The sequence below is a fragment of the Saccostrea cucullata genome, unplaced genomic scaffold, assembly GCF_032062105.1.
Source record: "Saccostrea cucullata isolate Sc308-1 unplaced genomic scaffold, CSIRO_AGI_Scuc_v1 ctg323, whole genome shotgun sequence".
In the NCBI taxonomy this organism is placed as follows: Eukaryota; Metazoa; Mollusca; class Bivalvia; order Ostreida; family Ostreidae; genus Saccostrea; species Saccostrea cuccullata.
In genome coordinates this window covers 360050-385990 of record NW_026931249.1, presented here as the reverse complement: position 1 = coordinate 385990, position 25941 = coordinate 360050, and the positions used below count along the sequence as shown (strand labels likewise).

The window sequence follows — 25941 nt, the reverse complement described above, 5'->3', positions numbered from 1 at the left end:
ATAAAAATTAATTTTCCGTCTGTCGTCGTCACTTCCAGTCAGACCGGAAGTAGCAAAAAATGGCTTATTTTTGCATTTATTAACATAGCTTTCGATGATTCAAGCTATTTTTGGGCGTTATTAGGCATTTTTGTTAAAAATAAACTCTACTTCCGGTCAAACAGTACGGAAGACCTACTCGTTGCTTTGCAACGAGCTTTGCTCTAGTTATTATTGTTTTTTTTTCTTACCGATTTTGTGCACGCGATTTCTCGAAAAACGGCTCGATGGATTTCCATGAAACTTTCAGGACTTATGTAACATCACTTGAACCTTATGCGTTTTTTTCTGTTTTGATGACGTCACTTCCGGTCCGGAGTTATCAGCACTTTAATTGATTTTTTAAGGGTCAGTTTGTCCGCACGATTTCTCCTAAACGACTTTAGATAGACACGTGATACTTTCAGGTCTAGTAGACCTATGTCTGTAGATTTGTGGAATGTATTTTATTTTTTACCGGAAGTGCTGCAGGTCGGCGCTCGGTATGGCCCGAAAATAGGCCTATCGCAAATTTCAAAATGTTTAGCACTTTTTCTACGATATCTTTTTACCTGGAAATATTTTGTTAAAATATATGGAACAAAAGAAGTGTAGAATTTTAAGTTCTTCTAAATGATGTCTCGGAAAAAGGGCTGGCCCCTAAAATTAGGGGTCTACAGGGGCCGAAAGTTTTTCCTTTATATCTCAAAAAGTATTGAGAATTTGTAACACGTCCATGAAGCAAAGTTGTTCAAAATGTCAAGCTTAATCTAATGGAGTCGTCAAAATACGTCCGTCGACGTCATTTCCGGCCAAACCGGAAGTAGTCGGAAAACGCGTATTTTTAAAGTTCTTGAGAAGTTTTTGGGTAACATCTGTCACTGGGAGCATAAAAATTAATTTTATGTCCGTCGTCAACACTTCCGGTCACACGGGAAGTAGCATAAACTTCCGGTCAAACAGGACGGAAGACCTACTCGTTGCTTTGCAACGAGCTTTGCTCTAGTTAAGGTCTTCCGTCTCCAACGGAAGACCTTATTGTTTTCGTTCGGTTTCTTTTTCCCTATTATTATTATTATTATTATTATTTTTTTTCTTACCGATTTTGTGCACGCGATTTCTCAGAAACGGCTGGACCGATTCTCACCAAATTTTCAGATCTGATAGATATTTATCTGAACCTTGTCGGAAATTTTTCGTAAGTACGTCGTCACTTCCGGTCGTGAGATATGGACGATTTACTGATTTTTAGAGGGTCAGCTTGTCCTGAGATCTCCTCCTAAACGACTTAAGATATCGACTTGAGATTTTCAGTGAAGGTAGAGGAAGGATAGTAGATGTGACATTTTGCATATAGAGCTTTCCAGGTAAGAAGGCATCGACGCTCGCCTGGGCTCGAAAAATAGCCTCATACTCATCTCGCAAAAATTGACACGTTTTCTTTTATATCTTTTTCCCTGTTAATATTTTGTTAAGACATATATAATAAAAAATGTCCAATATACTAAGACCTTTCATTTGATATCAAGTAAACGGGGTTAGTCCTTCAAATTAGGGGCATAGAGGGGCCAAAAGTCTCTCGTCTTTAACTTTTTTGTTTTTCAATATTTTCAAATTATATTAGTATAGTTGATAGAAACATTTCTTATTAGGCTGAATATATAATTCGTTTGTAAATTTATAAATGCAAACTCGAGATATTAACATTCAAAAATCTGAAGCGGGAACTAAATGGCGGCGGTCTCTGTCAATTCCGACATTTCGCAATAGCGGTTAACAGGGGCAGCTGAGCGTTTGCTTGAACGAAAGTAACATAAGGAGCAATGAAATGTGTAGGGATACTTGGATTGTCACGTCGTAGGTTCGTTGCAATTCTGTGTCAAACTACATTCATAATCCAAGGTCTCCTTGCAAGTTTTCTTTAATTGGTTTTGGTTGTTTCTCAAAGTAGAAAAAAGAAAAAAATTAATGTGCAAATTAAGTACGCATTGATGATATTATCTAAATCAAAAGGATTTAATCAAAAGAGAAAAGGCATGATTCCATGATGTTTTATCAAAGATCATAGTCAAAGTCATATCTCATCTTATCGAAAATTCGGACGGAAGACCTACTCGTTGCTCGCAACGAGATCGCATCTAGTTATTATTATTTTTCTTCTTCCTGGGAAAATTTTGTCCACAAGTGATCTTGTAAACTATACATCCGACTTAGGTGAAACCTTTTTAGGGTCAGTAGGCATGTTATGTAGAGTTGCCAAACGAAGGTCATTTTGCCCGCACGTGCTTGCAAGAGCAGGCACGTGCAATACGTGAAATGACCAATATAATGTATATTGCCGTAAATTTTCTATTTTTTTATGAAATGTTTTGAAACTCATAATGTAAGGAAATATCAGTAGTATAGACAATATGACATGGTCAAAATAGCAAGATCTCACGCGCATGCACGTGCGCTTCGCTCTGATTGGCTGAAACTATAGTCTCAATATCTTTCTTGTTTTACGTCATAATCCTTTGAAATTTCGAAATTAGTCACACATTATGAAGGTCGACAGCATGATATATAAGAATTTTCATGAAAGTACGTACATGCACGTGTGCTGGCAAGAACGTGCACGTGCAACATGTGAAATTACCAATATAATGGATGAAGCCTTAACTTTTCTATTTCGTGATGGAATTTTTTGAAACTCACACTGCATGGATGTATTAGTAGTATCCACAAGATGACATGGTCAAAATAGCAAGATCTTACGCGCGTGCACGTGCGCTTCGCTCTGATTGGCTGAAACTAAAGTCTCAATATCTTTTTTGTTTTACGTCATAATCCTTTGAAATTTTGAACATAGTCATTCATTATGAAGATCTACAGAATGAAATAAAAGAATTTTCATGAAAGCACGTAAATTTACGTGTGCTGCAATCTGATTGGCTGAAACTTTAAAAGCCTATAACTTTCTTGTTTCTCAACATAACAAGATGAAATTTAGAATATGAATAGGTATAATGGATTCCTACATGATACTACTATCAAAATTGAATGCAAGGACGTGCTTGCATGTATTTGCGAAAGCGCAATGCGAAAAATGAACAATGTATTTGAAAAACGGTAACATTTATATTTTCATGACTTTTCATTGATTCTTGGAATATCAAGATATGTAAATAGTTTTTACAACATGCCATGATCACCTTGCATCTGCATGCACGTGCGTTTGTGTGAAATGCGTTAAATGACAAAAAGTTGATATCATTGTAGCTTTAAAATTCTTTTATGAAATCCTGCGTTAACTGATCATATTAAAAAAAAGTTTTAAAGGAAATTGGCACAAAAAGGGAGTTGGGGAGCGTTTGGGGAACATCTGTAACGGTCCCCGTTACAATTAGAACTATTTTTATTTTGACACACTGTTACATTTTGTGTACAGTTTGCACACGACAACTACACACGGGCCGAGGAGTCACTTAATTATGGACCCTTTGCCCCCAGCACCAAATATTTCGTGGGAACTCACCTTCTATTCTTCATTCATTTGGCGTCGAATTCTCCAAGACACTAGACAGATAACTTTGAAGCAGAAAGGTACTGTTTTTTTTCAAATCTTAGAATATTTTGATGGGAATAATTTTATTTTAAAAAAATAATTTAATTCAATTTAAATGATCAACCAGACAGTGTGAACGTAAATGTATAGCTTTTGCGAGATGCGACATTATGAAAAAAATAATAGAAATATTTTACATTTATTTCAGAGGGTATCCACCTGTCCACTTATTAAAAAAAAAGAAGAATGCCTGCCACATGCAATTGCACAGAAAGTAAGTCGTATTATATTAGTTTTTTCAGTACACACCATACAAAGCAAAAATTTGGATGCATCGCCATGTATTGGTTTATTTTTTGGATATATTTTGGGACTAAATAAATGATACGTATATCTACTCCCTAGAAAATAATAATTAAAAAAAAAGTTAACTTTCCGTGCTTTTTGTCACCACCCCCTTTTTGTTTTATCACTTTACTTTGAATGAAAATGACTTAATTATTCCTTTTACTTAGGTCATTCACAATTTTTTCTCTGTTTAGCGTCCACCCATCATTCAAAAACCTACCTACAGTGTATACACCAAAACCCCACACGCAATCCGAAAAATATATTATTTAAGGTCATAAAAATGATGTATTAAATTGTAAAATAAGATCTATTATTTAGAAAAATCAAGAAATAAATGCTTTAAATATGAGCATGACATATTACAAAAAATAAGAGAAATCGGCAGAAATCAAAGATTTCAGCCAAAATGATTAGATTTAGACCTCCTGAATTTGCTTGTTTTATCTGATACGAGGTGTCAGAAACCTAAGTACACGCGGACGCTTTAAACATAAGATCTAGAAAAACTTGGAATGATCTTGCATAGATTTAGATGCATTGTCTCCTAGATTAATAATTATTAGAGTTATCGCTCTTTGATCCTGAGTGTTATTTTTTTTTCTAGGTGGAAAATGCCAATGTGTGGAATTTCAATCCTGTCCACCCAGCGTCTGTAAATGTGGACCCGGATGTAAATGTGGAGCCGGGTGCACGTGCACTGGGTGTCAGCTGAAATGCAGCTGTAGTGGTGAGTATAATTAATATATAATTATATAATCTGTTTATTTAAAAATATGAAGTACTATGTCAGCTAATTGGTTATACGAAATAAGTTTGCAGGATCTAATTTTAATTCGCTGGCAGTGGAGGGAATCCTGAAGTTACATTATGTCCAGTCCAAATAGGTTTGGAATGATTACTCTGAAAAAAAAAAAAAACACAGCGAAGCGCTTAAGTAATAGATACTACTTTATCAGTTTATTCTGCATGTTCGAATTCGGGCCACAAGACCATAAACTGAGAACAGACTTTTGAAGTCAGAACATCAGACGAATATAAATTTTGAAATAATTTTGATAATCAACCAAAATGTTTATAATATTCTCAAATTTTAATTATTATATATAAATATTCAATTTTTGAACTATGCAAAAAAAAAAAAAAAAAAATTCTCAAGATGTTTAGAATCAAAATTACGTCTTAAATCTATTATCAGTTTATGGTCTTAAGGCCCTAGTCTGCGATTAGAATGACCTAGCCAGGGTACGCAATGTAAATTAGAGACCCGGGATTCCATGGTCAATTTCATCTAACCAAATTTAGATTTTGTTCTTGATTAAAATCGTTTATTGCAATCTGATTAAAACCATATTCTTTGATCCGCTCTCATAGATCGTTATACACAAGGGATCCACGTGAGCGGATCAAAGGTCAGGATATGATTTTAATCAGATTGCGTTAATTGAAAATGCGATTATGTGAAAAGGATAATTCCCCAACAAAGAAAGAATCTATACTGACACCTGATTATCGCTTTATTTTGACAGTAGGTGTAAAAAAGATGAAAGGAAACCCTTAAGGTGTAACACCCCTCTGATAAGAGAGATAACTTTTCGAGGTTCCGAGCACTCAAATAAATTGCCCTGGCAATCTCAATAATGAGGACCATTTTATAGTCAACTCATTCAAATCTTAACTATTGTTCAAATATTGCTATTTTCTTTTATTAATTATTTATAATAGTTTACCTAAAATAGTTCCTTTAAACTAAGAAAATTGAGATATTTGCATCCCTCAAATTCTTGTAAGTGTTACAAAAATTTCAGATGTAGAATTTATTAAAAATTATTTATTTTTTCACAACAAATATGTTTAAGAACGATTCATGGAAAGATAACTCTTGTAGATAGATGTATTTTTATTTTAAAAGCACAGGAAAAATGTGATATGATTTAAAAGCAACGCTTCATTATGTTTTCTAATGCAAATTAGATACGTATGACAGTAAATTTTTATTTTATTTTCATATATACCTAATATTTTGAATTTTTGGTCAGATAGAAAATAATCAATGATCAATTTGATCTTTATATAAACAATTTATACTTGCCAAGAGAGTGTGAGAGGGAGAGAGAGAGAGAGTACGTGTTTTTTTTGGAATGGATTTTTTTTATACCTCTCCTCCCCTGAACCCAATTTTATACAATGTATAACATTCAATACTGCTCCGATTTTTGCTTTTACCTAGCCAGTTGCTCAGGTGAGCGATATGGCCTCTTGGCCTCTTGTTACCAAACGTTTTCATTCATAAGTGAACGATTGATAATACTATTTCAATGGATTTGTTACCTGCAATTTTTCGAGTTGATATCTAATATTCTAGCGAAATTTGGTTAAACCATATTTTACTAACTTCTGAAGGGAGAAACTTAAATAAGCCATTAAGGAGGCTGGGGGTCAACAAATTAACCACCAGATGTAACTTAAATTTTTAGATAAGATATCTTAAGCTTTCAACTATCATTTTACAAAAAAAAAAAAGAAAAAATAAAATAAATAAATTAAAAAAAAAAAATCGTACATTTTGATTTTAAAATTTGATCATTTTTGTATATCTTCTTCCAAACGAGACCAAAATAGTCTAAAAATGGCCACAACCACTCAGCCCTTTTAAAGGACCGGCATTATGAATAAGAGGACGTTTGTGTGTGCTCAAGTCTATGAGTGTGTAGGGGGAGACCACCTTGGACCTTTTTTTTCCAAAAAAAAAAAAAAAAAGAGAAAGAGAGATCTATCAAGGGGAAATAACTCTTACAATAATTAATACTGCTGCATGTTCACCCTAACGCGCTCTTGTGTGTGTGTGTCTTTTATACATAGAATTCATAAATGTTAAGTATATTAAAAAAAAATTTATAGAGTTTCTCTTTTTTGCAGGTAATTGTGCATGTGGAAAAGGCTGCACCGGACCTGAATCTTGCAAATGCGCAAATGTCTGTAGCTGCAAAAAGTGACGAAATATAATGTACATGTAGTCACGTGGTCTCAGGAATATCTTTTGTGTCACAGCCAAAGAACAAAATAAGTTTTACATTTTAAATTGGATAACTAAATAAATTGATTTTCAAGTTTCATTCGTCATTTTTATTGGTACCAGTATATACAATTATTTGTAGTACTAGTATATGCGATTTTTCTTAAAATTTGCGACGTACAACTTATTAAATCTCAGATTCGAAATGAGATGTGCAATTGAAAATGTGTCGGAACTATTGAAACTATTCAAAATGCGTCATAATTATTCACCCATGTTTGAAAACTTATCAAAATCGTTGTAGATTAAATACAGCGTAAAATTCGTTCTGGAGAAAGGGGCCCCAGATAGCAGTTATATATATATGTAACGTCACATTATCCTTTACAACATGATATGAGCATCTTTTCAGTGAGATAAAAACTGGTTTTAATCGGTATTTGTACCCTACAATGCAATCAAAAATGAAAAAAAAATCATTTCTTAATAATATCTGAATGTAATCGGGTAAGTACTGTGATCTAACGAAAAATGCCCCCCTTTCAATTCCCGTATAAGTATGTATACATTTTTAGCCATAGAAACCCCAAAATGTCTCCCCGATCAAAATTCAAAATAGCAAAAAATGGTACTATGCTAATAAAAATTGTGTGAAAAACTAAAAAAATATGCAGTGTTTTGGAGGATTCATGGATAACAGATGAATATCTCCAATTTTTTTTTTTAGAAAGAATGGGAGTGCCCAGGTTTAGCCTTGAGGAACCTCAAATATATAAAAATGACATGAGGCCCAAAATGACTTTATGTAATAAAGATTCTGTGAAAGTATATAAATTTTAATCTGTGGTGCAGGCTGGCAGTGTCGATGTTGTGTTATGGCAAAACCCAAATATCTGATCAACGTGTAAAATAATAGGTCCACAAAGACACTATTTAATATTGATTCTGTAGAAATCTCATAACATTTTATTCAGGAATATAGGATGGGTTGTGGAAACTCAATTTTAATTTGAAATATGCAACTTTCACTTTCAAGTAGGGTGTATAATGAGCAAAAAAAAAATGACTATAAAGATTACATGTATTACACAGCAGGTTTAAGATAGAGGAATATATTGAAGTACTACAAAAGATTCATGGATCGCAATGTTCACCTTAGTCACATTGGCCATTCTGTTCTCGGTATTAAGATTTTAAAAAGAAGTCTTTCCCTCTCCCTTACCCACATTTAAGAAAAAAAATGACGCCACTTTACCCTTAAAAACCATGATATGAACGATTAAAAACCATGATATGAACGAAATTAAATTCTCATATATTAAGATGAATAATTATTACAGCTAGGTCTTACTTTTTGTTTTTTAGACGACAATGTCGGCAACGTTAACATTTGATTGTGATGTTAAAATAATTACAATTTGTTATATGTTATTCAATATATAAACATTTGATCCCCAATGTGGCCCAACCCTACTCTAGGGACCACGAGTAGGCGGATGTGCAATGTAAACTTCAATATAATATCTCTATTTTTGTCTAAATTACCTGTACATTGTATCTTGTAAAGTGGGTTTTGTGAAAAGGTTCACTTTTTAATTTATTTGTGTGTTTTAAACAAAAAGATAAAATTACAAACTTTCCTTTTTACACTTTTTATTAGCATATTTCCCCTTCTTTCGTTGTGATGGGATAGTAAAACATCAAAAGATATACATTTGTACATAACGTAAGCCACAATTCACAGAGCTAAAATTAATGACCAGGAAGTTTAAGTGACATGAAAATGCAGGTCACGTGACATGGGGTCTAGTAAAGAGCTCAGCAGCCATAACGGTTAAACATCAGGTATTGTTTAATTTTGTTGAAGATTTTGATATTGACTGAATAACTTTCTTTTAAACATTTCAGTGAGCTGAAAGAGAAATAATCTACACTCTAGATAAATGAAAATTTAAAGTTCGATATGAGCCCTGTACTGTAAAAGTCGTAGCAAAAAAGATACACTGTACTTCAGTATTCTACAATCTCTTTTAGAAGTAAGTTAATCAGTCATAATTAACGATGAAATTAATATCAATTATCAAAAATAGCCATAATAAATATAGAGAAGATTATAACAATGCATTTACAAAATTTTATTCTTCGTATTTTACGCACTTTCAATTCAATTCTTTATTCGCTCAAAACCAGATCACTGGTACAAGAGGTACATATATACATATATACAAGCAACACCTATTATGTAGATAATAGCATTTATGGCGATACTTTTCCTGTAAAAATAGTTGCCCCCTTTTGGAACCCCCGTTGATTTAACCCTGTGTTGAGCCCCAGGAAATATGAGCCAAGCAGATGGCGCATTATCCAATGAGAATTAAATAAAGAGTCACGTGGTTTTGTTATTATTGCCAAACATTGATTCGAGGACACACGTTTTTAGCCCTTTGGATTTTAATTGATTTTGCATTTGTATCCATTATTGGACTGTGAAAATTGTAAGTTTTGTTTCTGTTACGAACATTATCGATTGTGTGTGATATTACGGACTACTCATTGGTTGCATCATTGGAAAAAGAGATTGTTTATGTGCGGGATTCCAGGGATAGTCGGTCATGGCGGCGGATCAAACAATTTCTGTTGCAATAGTTGGCCATTCTTATGTACGGCGTTTGAAAGTTTATGCAGCTCAACAGAACATTCCTTATCTACGATTGGACACTGATAAGTTCTTTGTGTCAATTCGAGGAAAAGGGGGTCTGTGTTTACGGCATCTTCGAAGCGATGCTAACATTGTGCATTTTGTAAATGTCCCGGATATTTGTTTTCTACAGATTGGTGAAAATGACATTGTTCCTGAAAGTAAGGCCTCAAAAATTGCACAAGACATTTTTTCGCTTGCAAATTATTTACATGAAGGGGTTGGTGTTCAAAAAGTAATTATCGGCCAATTGCTGCGTCGCCTTCCCTATGCAGCATGTATCAATTTCAATGACACGGTGTACGAGGTAAATCGGGCGCTACGGGAGATGACAACTGGGTTGAAAGGAATTGTCTACTGGCCTCACCGGGGGTTCTGGAATAGCCTCTCATATCTGGGACCAGATGGAGTACATCTGCAGTGCACACCGTCCAATGATCAGCCAATGAGGAAGTTTCTGCGCAGTATACGCAATGCCATCATCATCACTTCAAAGGAAATTAGGCCAGTATAGCTAATGATTCAGTACTGAATTAAGTACCATTGTCTGGATATTTGATCATACATTTCTAAGTCATTAATGATGGTTGACTGTAGATAGTCTCATTCAATATTTATTCTAATTCAAAAAAAAAAAAAAAAAAAAAAAAAAAAAAAAAAAAAAAAAAAAAGGGGTACAAAAGTTTAATGTTTGGCAATCTTTCTTATGTTTGATATAAGCATTCAGTGATGATATTTAGTATACTGGGCTTCATTTAGTAAAACAAAGTGTTCCTCGTAGACATCCTGTTTGTTATCTCATTATTTTCCTATCGTTTGATGCAATTTCATGGTTAAATTCAATGTACATGTCATAAACGTAGAGAACAGTCGTTTCAGTTGCTGTGATAGACATAACTATATCTGTTTTATTATAGATTAGAATACCAGTATGACATGTTGGTTGCTACTTGTAAAATTTCAGTTCAGATGTTTAGCAGATTATTCTTGGGAAACATTTAATATAATGTTTCAACATTTTACTTGGGAATCTTATATATTGATAGAACATTGAGTATAATGTTTCAAAAGTTTGCTTCAAAATACATTCTGTTTATTGTTTTACCAGGTTTTCTTTGGGAATATTAAGTATATAATGTTTCGACAGTTTTCCCTTTAGAAGCATTCAGTATAATGCTTCAAAAATTTTTTTATTTGAAAACATTCTGGATAATGTTTCAGGAGCATTCAGTATAATGTTCCAACATTTTTACTTTTGAAACATTCAGTATAATGTTTCAGGAACATTCAGTATAATGTTCCATCAGTTTTTCTTTTGAAACATTCAGTATAATGTTTCAGGAACATTCAGTATAATGTTCCAACAGTTTTCTTTTGAAACATTCAGTATAATGTTTCAGGAACATTCAGTATAATGTTCCAACAGTTTTTCTTTTGAAACATTCAGTATAATGTTACAGGAACATTCAGTATAATGTTCCAACAGTTTTCTTTTGAAACATTCAGTATAATGTTTCAGGAACATTCAGTATAATGTTCCAACAGTTTTTCTTTTGAAACATTCAGTATAATGTTTCAGGAACATTCAGTATAATGTTCCAACAGTTTTCTTTTGAAACATTCAGTATAATGTTTCAGGAACATTCAGTATAATGTTCCAACAGTTTTCTTTTGAAACATTCAGTATAATGTTTCAGCAGTTTGTTTCATTCAATAATTTGTCAGTATTATATTCAAAATACTAATTTAACTTAAAAGTTTCAGATTATTATGTTATTTAAAGTTATTATTTGTGGTACAATTCCAGTCCTTCAGTGTGGCTAAATGATATGTATATGGGCATATATATATGGTATTTCAGTTATAGGTTAGTTATAATCTATCATTTCAATAAACATGGTGATAGTTTTACTTGAAAGTCTTTCTTCAAGGGTCAGTTGCAGTTTCTGATATATAGCTGGTTGAATAACATAGATTCATATTACTTTGGTTCACTAAACCTACATTTTATTTAAGGACTGCACAACCTAAATGACTCTTCAGTAAATGTATTTATCTATACAAGTAAACTTCAGGGCATATTTACTCAAAAAATCAATCACAAATATATTATCAGTAGTAAAATAACCCTTTCTAAATCCTGTTTGGGATTCATTGATTAGCTCTACTTCATCAGCAAAAGTATTTAAACGGTCACAAAGTATACTAGTATACTCTTTCCTACAAGTGATCACAATCCTAAACTGAGAATTTTTGGTCCTGCTGTACTTCATTTGAGGAGATTGATTGATTGCTGTGTAACTCCGTGTCGGCAATATTTCAGCCATATTTCGGCGACTCTTAGCAGATAATTAAATATATTCTCTCTACCCCTTCCCAATATTTTTATCTGTGTTTAATGAACTTTTGAGCTTTAATACTATTCGTTATCTCCAAATATATCACACTAGAATATCAATATACATGTAATGTGTATGATACTATTTTTCATAATTTTCACACCTGTTAAATGTTATATATAGACTACTTTGGGAGTTAGGTAAGCATGCTTAGGACATGCCCTAATTGACTAGAAGGTCTAGCTTTGATTGATTTTATGATGGAATATTTATACAAAGTTGTTTGCGAATATGATACATTTACTTTGTACTTTTCATAGACATCATTAAATACACATTCAATTCTAGAACAACATTGTTATTATTTTCCTAGTTTATCTACTATTATAGTTTACTGAATTCAGAATACCCGGTATAACTGAGCAATACAGCCCATCAGTTTATAAAATAACAAATAGCAACATATATCACAAGTGCAATGACTCTCAATGAGTCTAAATTGGTGACTAAAACCCCTGGATATGTATTTTCGCAATTCACAACTAAAATGGACGATCTTCTCCCATTCTAAAGATACACATGCAATGTGAAAGTGAACTTGATGCGACCTTTCAACACCCAATAGCAGTGTACATAACATATGCATGTTTTTATAATGTGTGATTTTGATTTGTCATTTAAACATCCATTATTATTGTAATAAAATAACTTCATAATTAGATCCTTACTTCACGAGATCGGAGGATAAGTGGAATATACCCTTAATTTCTTATGTAAATTTCAGCAATTTCTAGTTTGAAAATGTACATTGAAAGTCATATAGTCACCCTACTTCGTCGGACAAAGTGAACATGATAACATTCAAGGTTTGGGGGGGGGGGGGGGGGGTGTCTCCCCTTTCGTTTTCATGAATGTAAATTATTTTTTTTTCGCTTCAAAATGTTCATTGCAATTCTGGTTGCCTTAACTCTAACCATTTGAAAGAATAGAGTAAAAGGAAAGTTCCCTTTCTTCAATAAAGTTTTAGAAGGGTTCATCAAAGATACTTCTATGGTAACTTTTATGGTAACTTGTCATTTTTGTCTCTTATATTGCTCCATTTACCCTTTCCACGACGTCTGACATTTGCTAGAATTTGCACCAAAAAGATTTTAAATGCAAAAAATTAATACTTGTTACGCGTATATAAACTCCAATTCTTTCACTGTGTTTGGCTAAGACTAAAGGAAATGTAAACATTGTCAAAAAAACTTGAAATATCTGCTTTTTCAGTATGTATCAATTTAATCGTTAAATTCTTTTTTAAAACAATTATTGCTTTTTTTTTGCTGTCAATATGACGATATTCGACCATCGAAAAACAGTTTTTACTTCGCTCTTTGGGCTCGATAAATCTTCTACTCCTCAAGATTCTGAATCATTGTATTCACTTTAAAAACAGCAATAATTGTATAAATGTAATGAGATCAACACGTACATCATTAATTTATTCCTAATTTAGCCCAGGTGAGCATTTTGACCAACAGTTCTCTTAATTTCAGCTTAAATCTACAATGGGTCATTATTCTACGGGGTTCATTTTCCTTCATTTAGGCTTAATGCAGATTTTTAGGGGTGAGACTTTTTCTACGGGCAAAAGGGTCTTTTTTTGACGTCAAATAATGACCTGGGATCAGGTGTTACGGAGGAGTGAGCATCCCATGCTCACCAGTCACACCTACCGTGTGCTCCTTGTCATGAATGGGAAATCACAAGAAAATCCGTCGACAATTCAGTTTGTAAATCATGATTAAATATTTGTAAGAAAAGTGTTTATTTAGTTTATTGAACTAAAAATGAAAGATCTGAAATTCATTTTGAGATTAAACATGGCATTCCTTGCAATTTGGATGTTAATGACTTATGTTCATAATAATGCTCTTTTCCGCGTTAAACTTTACAACTTCTCTAAAAATGTTGAGAAAATTTCATGTACATGTAATGTATATACGTATTTGCATCAGATTTGCTAAGAAAAGATGCTATTCTCCCTTGCAAGATAATAATATGTGAAGAAAAACAGTAAAACCGCTCAAAGTCCAATCAATTCACAAAAAATTAATTGCAAGCAGAGCAAGCATTAACCTCTATAATATATATTGTGCAATGATTTTTGACTAATCAATCCCTGACTGTCTGAATGTGTGCACTGCGAGAAGTTTAAAATTGCAATACAAAACTTATTGTCATGTTTAAGAAAAAACAATCGATCTTTAACAGGTTTAACTTTAATGCATTCTCTATTTCTTTGTCAGCATTTGTTTAGCAATCATTTACAGGTATGTATAGGAATGTTTAAATGAATTGACGTCAAGTAATACTAAACTTCTATTATGTTTCACGAATACTAGATATCAGACTTCATATGAACCACATAAGAAGACGGTGCATAGTACCAATTGATTGATTTAAAAAATATTTTAACTTAAACAAAAATCACATTGGAATTATTTTTCAAAGTTTATTCTCTCGCACCCTAATTCCGAAGCTGCCGGAAAAGGAAGTAAAACAGGTACAAATATATACTTGTGAATCCTATATATAGGATATTTCCCTGCAACTACTTTTGTGCTATTTTCTGTTAAATTTCAGGTACTCGCGACATGGAACAGCACATATCATTGACGCTGTTTGGGGGACTTTGTTCTGTAATTGGGACTTCTGAAGTTATTGCCATGAGGAGAGATGTGGCAGACGTAATAGAGGCGGTAGAACAAAGAGTCAGATCAAGTGATGAGAGTATGAGTAGCATGGAGAGTGGAAGTCAAAGAGAAGGATTCCGGCTCATCGGATCAGATTTAGACTCAATGAAATGGTTCAACGATCATAGAGTGATTTGGGAATTTTCTCAGATACAATCATACAATCCATCCAGAACAGGGATTATTTTTGCTGATTGCTCCAAAAGTTTACCAGGATACGCTTTACTTCAGTTTATTACTTTTATAAACAATAAGGATACTATAGAAGCACTTGTCGTTAGAAATGGAGAGTATTATATATCTAGCTCCAAATTCAGGCAGATGGCATTGAAGTTTTTTTCTCTTATTAAATACAGTGCCACATTACATGGGCCCTGTGCCAATTGTTTTATTGGGCCACTAAAATATGACCAAGCTTTCTGTTTCGTCTCTGATTTTTGGCCCCCATCTGCGTCCTCATGGATAAAAAGATGCAGTACTTGGCCAAGGCCTGAAGTTGTCCATGACATAGTCAAACATGGATGCCATTTTGTGGCAATAGGTCACAAAATGGGAAATCATGAAGACTTTGAATGGAGAATATCTTTCTCTCTCGCTGAGCAAAAACTGGTGTACTCAATGAATCACTGTCAATTCCTTACTTACGGATTGTTAAAGTTATTTCTAAAGGAAGTGATAAACAAAGGACTAACTGATAATGATAAACAACTCTGTTCATATCATATGAAAACAGCCGTATTCTGGGTAATTCAACAAAACACAGTATCTTGCTGGTGTCCACAAAATATATTGGAGAATTTTGATGTCTGTTTCAAACATATTCTGAAATGGGTTTACAACGGTGTCTGTCCAAACTTTTTCATTCCAGAAAACAACATGTTCCTCAATAAAATAAATGGTCGAGTGCAGGAAATGCTATTCCGAAGGTTGTCTGAATTGTATGACAGAAGACGACAGGCTATCGTACAAATCCCTCTGATCAGCTGGTACTTTACGCATGTGATTCGCAATAATCCCATACTCTTGTTTTCCACAAACGAAAACTTCTTCGTCTCTGAGACTAATTTTGATGAGGAGCTATATTTTGAGATATTTAATAAGGCTGCATCCGATGCATCCGACATAATAACATCAATTAAGTACCTTAACACAATAAATCAACTGATAAATTTACCACTATCCCAGTATCATGTTGCTGCGTTACAGAAATTTAGTGCCTCCATATTTTTGAAATTGGCATTTTTATTTCAGTCCAATAACAAAGGCACCAACAAATTTTCGTACAGCGTGGATAAATTTGCCTGTTACATGATGAAATTAGCAGCAAAATTTGGTTTTTTGTCTGATAAGCTTTTAGTTGTAGCGTATTACTACAAAACATCAAGAATATTGGAAGCTCTGTCTGTTTTAGAGAAGATAAGGGTAAAGTTTGCAAAGCAGTCGCTAATGTATAATAGATCTGTAGATGAAGATCTGTATATTGCTGCTGTAGGAGGAAAATCATGGTCTACAAAGACTAGAGAGAGCGTTGCAAGGGATGTCAGACTTTTCAATGGAATTAACTATTTAAATGAGCTTATACCAGAACAACAGTTTAGTTTACGGAACAAAAAACTTACTTTACTTATTCCACCATTTGTATTGTTTCACATGCTAGAAATCTTTTGCTACAGACTGGTTTACCCCAAAAAGGCCAACAACGCTTTAAGTACATTAAAGAATCTGATCTGCGAGAATAAGAACTTTAAGGTACCATATGCAATTCTGGACATATCCTACCAGATCCTGGGAATTTGTCAGCAAGTCACAGGGAATCTTGAAGATGCTTTTTACTCATATCGAGAATCTCTAAGGCAACATCAGTTCAACAGATTGAAAACTGCAACACTATTTAGAATGTGTACTATATTATATAGACTCATCCACGAAAGAAGAATGAGTTGAATTTACTCATTTTCAGGATTTTTTTTTTGTATTGAGAATAGTTGACAAAGAATCAATTTATTGAATATCTGTATTTATGTTTAATGGCTTTTTTGCAGAATGTATAATTTATGTATTGGTCCCTACTGACAAAGCAGATAACAATATTGTCTTTGTTTGTAAGGCTCAATATTTAAATTGTATATATTTTAGAAGAACTGGGATTTCATTCTACTTGTGTTAGACCAACATATACCCAAAGCTCCCTTTCTCAGCAGGAAATTCTTCAATATGATTTATCAGTTTTGAATATTTTTAATATTCCCAACAACAAAACAAATGAATTTTAATTAGCATATCTTTATTAGATACAGAAACTCCATCAAAATCCTTACAAAGATACACCATAGCGGGCTCCAGTAAATGCTCTTCCAACCTCTTTCTAAACTTATTACTGAAATATTAGAATATTTACAATTATAGTAAAGTAGAAACTTCACTTGCACTGTGCAACAATATATTCGAGCAGTGTTGTAAATCATATACGGATACATAAACATCCAAAGGAACTTTTGGAAAATTTGAAATGACAAAATTTTACTAAAATCAAGAACTTAAAAACGTACGACTTTTTAACATTATATTCTGTATAGAATCATTTCCCTTGATGAATTGAACAGGTCGGAGAGAATACTCGAAATCGGGTATTATCCGTGAAATCGCGTATTATTATACTCGATATCAGGGTATCGTTGAATCCGCGAAATCGGGTATAGGAGGTGTAATCACCTAATAAAACTTAAACAATGGGATGGCGCATGTTGCCGAGTTAACTTTCATCTAGATACACATGTTTTCTAAAGGTATCACTAGCGAAGTAAGAATTTGGGCGTCAAGATTAATCCGCCCAGGACAACAAATACCCGTGGAGCTCAGTACATTTCATGATCTGCACACAAAAAGGCGTTCGATTTGCTTTATATATTTTCATAATGTTGAAAGTATATGCGTCTTCCTCATGTTCATTCCCAACACAACAGAATTGTAAAGTATCAGAATTCGGGAATTTATAATAATTCCACATCAACACGACAATTTGAACACGACAATGAACAATTTGTAAATAAATCAAATTATACGGAAACACATTTCACACACAAGATATGATGCCATGTATAAACAAGAGATTGTCTATCGTATCTAATTATGCGTCATTAATTACTTTCACATTCATCTTGTGCATAAAATCAAATTTATTTATGAATGTATAAATATAGTAATGATGAAAATGTTTTAAAATTTCGGCTAAAAAAGCCCTCTTTCTCTTTTTTTTGGAAAATCTTTTTTTTATCATTCATACATATTTGCAGAATATGTTTTCAACATTTTAGCAGAGACAGTGATAGTTTCAGGAATACAGCTTATGAGAGAACATAACTGTTGATCGTTTAATTTCGCTAAGTCATCAATACTTTACCATTTCTTGGCGACTTCAAAGGGGGGGGGGGCTAAAGGCTTCTTGACCACCTCTGACAAAACAACCTCGACTGTGTACTACATATGTCCAAGAGACCTCTCTTTGAATGTCAAGGTCGGTTAAACTTGGTTATATATTTTTAAATGTAGGGAAGATTTATTCATCAAATAAAAATCATATTGGTAAACAAAAAGCAACATGTTATTTTCTAACACAATATGAGACGAAATGAAACTAGAATTCATGTTTATTTTTTAACACATTTTTTCATTATAGAGGAGTTATGGAAACGTTATTGCCATGAGTAATAAGTATCATAGATAAAATAACTAAAAGAAAACTGTGACATATTGTCTAGAACCAGTCAGACAGTGCATTGTATTAGCATATTATAATGAGGTATAAGATAGCGATATAAAAAAAATATAGAAGGTAAAGAGGTAAAATTTACCCTGTCTAGTAGTATAGAATAATAAAGAAAGAAAGTGGCTACAATTTTTATGAAATTTTAATGTCCGATGAGGAATTATATTCCAAAAAGTAAGACATTCAAGAGTTTCCAAGGCAATTGAACACTCCATTATTTCAGTTTGTTCATTATCATGTTCATAAACGTAAAAACTATAAGAAATGTGAAAACTTGACTATGTAATTCATATTTCAACATGACTGTACCTCGATCTATATTGAGAAATTCAATGTATTTTAAGCTCATGAAAAGATGTACACATTTGACTTTTATTTATACCCCCCCTCAAAAAAAAAAAAGAAAATCCTGTTTATATGACTTCTCGCTCTCAATTTTCACACAACTGCATAAAATAAAGGTAAAATAGCATATCTTGTATCGATTAAAATGCAACCAAAAAATTTACGGTTTCTTTGAATAAAAATTTCCATGCTAAATTGACATAAAAAAGATACTCACCTTCAATTAGCTACTTTCAACCTGTTTTCCCGTGGGTATTTATTTAATCTTATTTTATTTTCTTCTTTATAATAACGTTGGTATTCTATTATGGCAGAGATATACAATTATGACTCGCTTATACTGTACTCTCTAACTGTTAGGAATAATTTTTCAGTAAAAATACATAACACGGCGTTAGTTTCACATTTTGTGAATAGTGCACAAATTAGAAAATTAAGTATATGGAATACTTTAATGGGAAATAAAGACAAACGAAGTGTAGTTATTTGTTTTTAGAAATCATATTGAAAAATAATAACGCCATTTTGTCCTCTTTGTTACCCCAGCAGTGTTTGTCGTGTGATCTTAAACTTATTTGACAACCATATGAATTAGGGTTAATAAAAATAAATCCACAAGATACTGATGCACAAGTAACAGTAAATGGCATAATGCGCCGTTGCTTTATTCTTTTGTTTTTATAGAAAGTTGCACGGAATACGCGATTTCGCGGATTCAACGATACCCTAATATCAAGTATTATACGCGATTTCACGGATAATACCCGATTTCGAGTATTCTCTCCGACCTGTTGAAGGTAGACTTTTTGACATCATTGATAGCTGCTTTTTCAATAAAAATGGAAATTTACTTAACTTGTTATCTGCATTTACAGAATCATTAGTCCCCTACAGTGAAACCAGAGAGGGACTTTAGGTTTCCTCTGAGTCTGTCAGTCCGTCTGTCTGTCCTTCCGTCTGTCTGTCAATTTTTATAACTTGGTTTTCCGCACTTTTTTTCTAAACGCTTTCAGATATTGAGCTGATGTTTGGTATATAAATATGACTTGATGAGTTACAAGTCAAGTTTGAATTTCATTTTGAGTCATTGATTTTTTACGGAACTATGGGATTTAAAATTTTTTATGCACTAAATTAATATTACATGTAATATACGAGCTTCTATTCTTAAAAGAAAAGGGGAACCCAGTAGGGGAAATGCATTGCTAATGCAATACTCTCAGAAAGCTTGTCTTGTTAGAACACTTTTAGGGGAAACTCTGATCATGTAACAAGGTCAATGAAAGGTATTTTCCCTTTTTATCTCATTTCTTTTACAAATTCATACTGATTGCTAGGTCATTTTTTTTTTTTTACACTAAGTTATCGGAGTCCCCCCCCAGAATATGACAAGGAGTTCACGGCAGGAGTGACCTTTTGGTAGTTGTTGCTCACTCCTCTATGGCACCTGATCCCATCCCTGATGTTTTGACTCCTTACTACTGATACTACAGATATGGAGAGGTCACCATTGCAAAGGGCTGCAAATTTAGGCCTATGCTCGGCACTTACGGCCTTTGTGCAGGGAGGGATCTTTATCGTGTCACACCTGCTGTGACACGGGGCCTCGGTTTATATTTTGAGCTCGAATACTGTTCGTTATCTCCACATATTTCACCTCAGAGATACATTGTACCAACATTTTTGCATTTGGATAGAGAAAATGTCAAAATATTACAGTAACTGCAATTTGTTAAACATATCCTTTTCAAATAACGATATTTTCCGTTAGAAGATTAAGTTCACTTTTCAGGATTTTTTACGAGTTAATAGCCATTCTCTGTAACCACTTAAACTTCGTTGCCACGCATGGTCACCGATTTTGATGAAACTTCACCCATGCTTAGTACTTGACACCAGAAACAAATATCAAACAAAATTTCGTTGCTATGTGTCTTGGTTGCTATGGCAACAGCCAGAAAAGTTTGAAAAATCGAGATTTTCAGCCACTTTAAATCTTGACCGTGGCTTAATAAAAACTAGAAAAAGCATACAAACCATTCTCACAAAAACATGACACCTTGATGTCACTTATACTGTAAAGAAACTGTTTAGAATATATCTCTAAGTAAGTGGTAACCAAGGGTACATTTGGTATACATTTAAAATGCTGAAATATGCTGCAAAACACTCCGTATTCACTAATGGTAGGTGTTACATGCTCAAACTCAATCAACGACTTAAGAAAAACAATGAAAATGTTTGACCTTAAGTATATAAGTATGAGCAATATTATTCTATAAATAACTTTTATGGTTGCCATGGTAACACAGTGTAACCATGCAAAACCAGTAACTAAGATTGGGTTAATGTTACTGTCTTGAGGAAAAACATGAAAATTCAAGATTGGCAAATTTGCATCCTTAGGACCTTGCAATACCAAAACCATAAGAAAAATTGGGTATAAATGCTACTTTGCAGTGTTACCATGGAAACAAAGTACCAGTGCTTAAAAGTGAATTATTTTTCGCTGCATTAAGAATTAAATTGCCATTTAATCAAGAAACAAATTAAAGGACTCAGCTTGAAAAGTACTTATCTGATAGAACTGAAGTTGAATATTATATATTGATAAAATTTGATGAATAAAACAACACTGTTGTTATGGTTACCAAGAAGGGAAAATGTTCGATTTCGTGAACTTTATATCAATATTAAACCCTGTGTGCCAACTTCTTGCATCCACTTAGAGATTGGATGACAGTCAAAATTAAAAGTCAAGTTGGCTGTTTATAAATATCAATCATAAAAGTTTTGGGAATCTACATTTAAGGGTACGTATCCAAGGAAAGAAAATATTTTTCAGGTTTTTAAGCATATTTTTTCTGCTTATTTCCATAGCAACGCTCTATTTAAAGAATCTAATCTGAATTTTTTCAAATGGGAAAACTTGGAGCACACCAACATCTTATAAAATTGATCATTAGTTATGAGGAAATGTGCTTTTTTTTAAAGATAGGATCAGATTTAAACATACAGAGTGTTACTTTGAAGGCTCCCTGTGGTATAAAAACCTTGGCAACCATTGCCAACCAAAATGAAATATCATATTTTGTTCTTGGTATATGTTTCAAGGCTTTTTTTCTATTATTTGGTCACATTTCATCCTATAATTGCTTTTTATTTTTACGTGTATGACTTTATAAAATTCAATGAATATTTTTTTTACTTTTGAATACTTTGTTACCATAGTAACGTATGTAGTAGTTGATTTACCAAACATGTTCATCATGCATTTGAGACATCTGACCTTCAACTTTTGGAAACAGTCACTGCCAATTGTTTATTTTGCTGCAAATGTTAACTGGGGGGCTCTAAACATGTTAAAAAATGCCATTTTCCGAACTTTAAGACATGTTGTCATGGTAACTATAAAACATAGCAACCAATTTTTGCCTGATTTCAGTTTAGGGTATCAATGACTTTTATCATAGAGAGTTTGAAGAAATTCTGAGAGTATGCGTGCCACAGCTCCTATATAAAATTTCAAATCATTACAGAGAATGGCTCTTAATGTTTCACTGCAAAAATCTTAAACACGAGTATAACACTTGGCTTAGCTACTAGTTCTTGCATTCTAAGCCCCCCCCCCCCCTGTCCCTGCTATGGCTCCTGTACATCCCCCCTCTTCTCATTCCTCAAATCCTTTAAATTCGTCTCTGATGTAGATTTACTTGCACTTGATAGTTTCGGATAGTCCGCTCCATTTCTTCTTAAAATTTTCAGCAAAGCCTCCTCATTAGCTTTCTCAAGGAATTATTTTTTCCTTCAAATCTCCACATTTCTGACAAAAAAAAGGAACGAAATAAAGTGTATTAGTACATTTCAATATACACATTTCTCAGAATCATTTCAATAAAATAATAAGACAATAAATATACTCAATCGTAGCATGTTTACAGAATATCAATAAATAAAATATTTATATACAAAATTCAGAATCAACGAGTGACACACAGACAAATACAAGCGCGCAAAATGCCCTTTCACTCAGGGAAACGGGCATTGGGATGACTGCTTACTATCTGCAATTTTCAATGATACATGTAGTTTAACTGCATATCATTCACTTTAATATGACTGAAATATTCATTTTATGGGGGTTAAGGTATTTTGATTAGTTGCTTTGTTAATCCATGCACGAACACATTTGTAAAATATGTGCATTCAAATATACACAATTTAAACACAGATCATTGTTAACCAGTATAATGCTTGTGAATACCAGAATAATTACTTCTTTATAACTTTGGACACCTGATTAAATAAATAAAAGCTTCTATTTATCTGTCAAGAATGAAGCAGTTAATTTACTTGTCGGTTTTATAAGAATAGAGTACCTACACTGTAAGCACATAAATAAGGATAAAATGGACACCAACATAAGATTTCCAAGGTAAATAACAGCACTCTTGAATGTAAAGAAAATATAGAAACATTATTTCATCTAATGTGTATGTTAATTCTTTTTCAAATGTCGGTGACTTTAAGCAGTGCATACGAAATGTAAAAGAAAATCTAAAAACTATGCTTGCGATTACTTTATCGCTAGTTCTTTTTTTTTAGTGTTGCTTACATGAAACAATACATATCGGAGATTCTGTTTGAGGGTCTCTGTTGCACACTGGGAACTTTGCAAGTCATTGCAATGAAGAGAGATGTGGTAGACATAACAGAAACTGTGAGGGAAAAATTACAAATGAGTGATAAGGTAATGAGTTGTATGAGAACTGGAAGTACTAGGGAAGGCTTGAGGCTAATGGAATCAGATACAGACTCTATGCACTGGTTCAAAGATCAAAGAGTGATATGGGATTCTTCTCAAATACGGTCTTCCAACATAAGCAGAATAGCATGGATTCTCGGTGATTGCTCCAATTGTGTACCGGGATATGCATTACTTCAGATACTGTATGAAATAAACAACAGGGTTATTTCAATAGCATGTATAGAAGTAAATGGTAATACTTACATTTCTAGCTCTATATACAAACACATTACAAGTTGTCTGTATTTCCGTGGTACTTTGAATGGACCATGTGCCCGTAGTTGTATAGGGCCAATGCAAATAGATAAAGCATTTTGTTTTGTCTCTGACTTTTGGCCTCCATCAGCGTCCTCATGGGTACGCAGATGCCATACGTGGCCCCCATCTCATGTTGTTCACAGATGCCATTTTGTAGCAAAAGGTCACAAACAAGGAAATCATGAAGATTTGGAGTGGAGAATTTCTTTCTCTGTAGCCGAACGAAAAATTGTTTACTCGATGAACCACTGTCAATTCCTTACTTATGGTTTGTTAAAGTTATTCCTAAAGGAAGTAATTAACAAAGGATTTAGTGAAAATGATAAACTTCTATGTTCCTATCACATGAAAACAGCAATATTCTGGTTAATTCAACAAAACTCGATATCTAACTGGTGTCCTCAGAATCTCCTGGAGTGTTTTAATGTTTGTTTTAAATGTATTCTGAAATGGGTTTACGAGGGTGTCTGTCCGAACTTTTTTATCCCAGAAAACAACATGTTTCTAGGTAAAATAAATGGTCGGGTACAAAAGAGTCTATTCCGTAGGTTGTATGACTTGTATCAAAGTACTGCTACTAAATTAAAATCCATATGCCATATTCCTCTGCTCAATTTTTACCTCAGGATAATTCTCGTAAATGACCCTTTTCTCTTGTTTTGTACAAAAGAAGAACTCTTAATTTCAGAGGATGACTTTCAGTTTGATGTGGTCCTGTTTTGTGAAATAGCTGCCAATGGCGCAGAAATATCAGATGTTAAAGAATATAAGGATAATTTTAAAGCAATAGAACAACTGATAACTTTACCCATGTCGCAGTATAGTATTGTAATGTTTCAAAAAATCACAAGTTCAATCTTTCAGAAAACTGCATTTTATCTCCGATACGTTTGTAAATGCAACAACAAACGTTCGTACATCATAGACAAGTTTCAATGTAACATTCTGAAATTAGCAGCCAAGTTTGGGTTTATTTCTGACAGTCTTTATTTCGCAATGTATTACTACAAGACATTCAGAATTTTGAAATGTTTATCTGTTTTGGACAAGATAAAGATAAAGCTCGAAAAGCAATTGCTTATGTATAACGGACAAGTAAATTCAGAAATACATATGTATGCTATCGGAAAACAGTCTTGGTCTTCAAAGATGAAAAACGTTGCAATGGATGTTGTACTTTTCAATGAAATCGTCTACTTAAAAGAGTTAGCACCAGAACAGCTGTCTGCTTTACAAAACAGTAGACCTATTTTAGTTATTCCACCTTTTGTATTATTCCACATGCTAAAAATCTTTTGTAACAGACAGGTTGACACCGGAAAGACATATGACGTTTTAAAAAAATTAGAGAATCGGGTTCATCATGACAAAGTTTTCAGGATACCATCTACACTCAAGGATATATCCTTCCAAATTCTTGGAATATGTCAGCAGGTCACAGGGAACCTTGAAGACGCGTTCTACTCATATCAAACATCACTTCAGTATTTTCCATTAAACGGATTAAAGTACGCAACACTTGTTAGAATTTGTACTGTAATAAACGAACTCTTTGAAAAAAAAAAAGCAAGGAAAAAAAATGAATAACGGTACTTAAAATTTTTCAAATTTTATATTTTTAATTGTAATTAATGAATAATATATTTTGTTTTATTTATTTTGTTAATATTAAAAATATAGTAGTCATAGATATTTTTAAATTTGTATTAAATAAAGTGTTTACAGTTTGCAGATATAAAATGTGAAAATAAAGACAATTATCATATTCAAAAGAAATTAAAAGTTAAACAATACTTTTCCTCTCTGTGTATTCGAATAATTATGCACTACATGTCAATTAATTTTTTTTGCCTTTATGAACTGTTTTTAAATATCTTGTTTTCGACTGATGCACTAGAAGAGAGAAGGCTTGCAATTCTTTTATCGTCGTTTGCCTAACCTTGCTTCAACTTCTATTGATTGTATATCTAAAACATGACAAAACATAGAAAATGCATTCATTAATAAATTTGTAACTCTTCCTTTTCTTTGTTTCTTCCGTTTATTTCCTATAGCTAC

The 25941-nt window shown here is 33.1% G+C and overlaps 3 protein-coding genes across 3 annotated transcripts; all 3 read left to right on the top strand.

The window, feature by feature from the left end:
* The first annotated feature begins 3773 nt into the window (after window positions 1-3773).
* On the top strand, window positions 3774-7029 carry LOC134231974 (metallothionein-like). The gene is made up of 3 exons (XM_062713922.1): window positions 3774-3839; window positions 4521-4643; window positions 6833-7029. The coding sequence occupies exons 1-3, from the start codon at window positions 3812-3814 to the stop codon at window positions 6907-6909; spliced, it is 228 nt and encodes a 75-aa protein (XP_062569906.1). The 5' UTR covers window positions 3774-3811; the 3' UTR covers window positions 6910-7029.
* A 2136-nt stretch (window positions 7030-9165) lies between these two features.
* LOC134231948 (uncharacterized) lies at window positions 9166-10768 on the top strand. Its single transcript, XM_062713898.1, has one exon. The coding sequence runs from the start codon at window positions 9542-9544 to the stop codon at window positions 10139-10141; it is 600 nt and encodes a 199-aa protein (XP_062569882.1). The 5' UTR covers window positions 9166-9541; the 3' UTR covers window positions 10142-10768.
* Window positions 10769-14608: 3840 nt separating this feature from the next.
* On the top strand, window positions 14609-16651 carry LOC134231941 (uncharacterized). The gene has a single exon (XM_062713893.1). It carries the CDS (start codon window positions 14609-14611, stop codon window positions 16649-16651), a length of 2043 nt encoding a protein of 680 aa, XP_062569877.1.
* Window positions 16652-25941: the final 9290 nt, after the last annotated feature.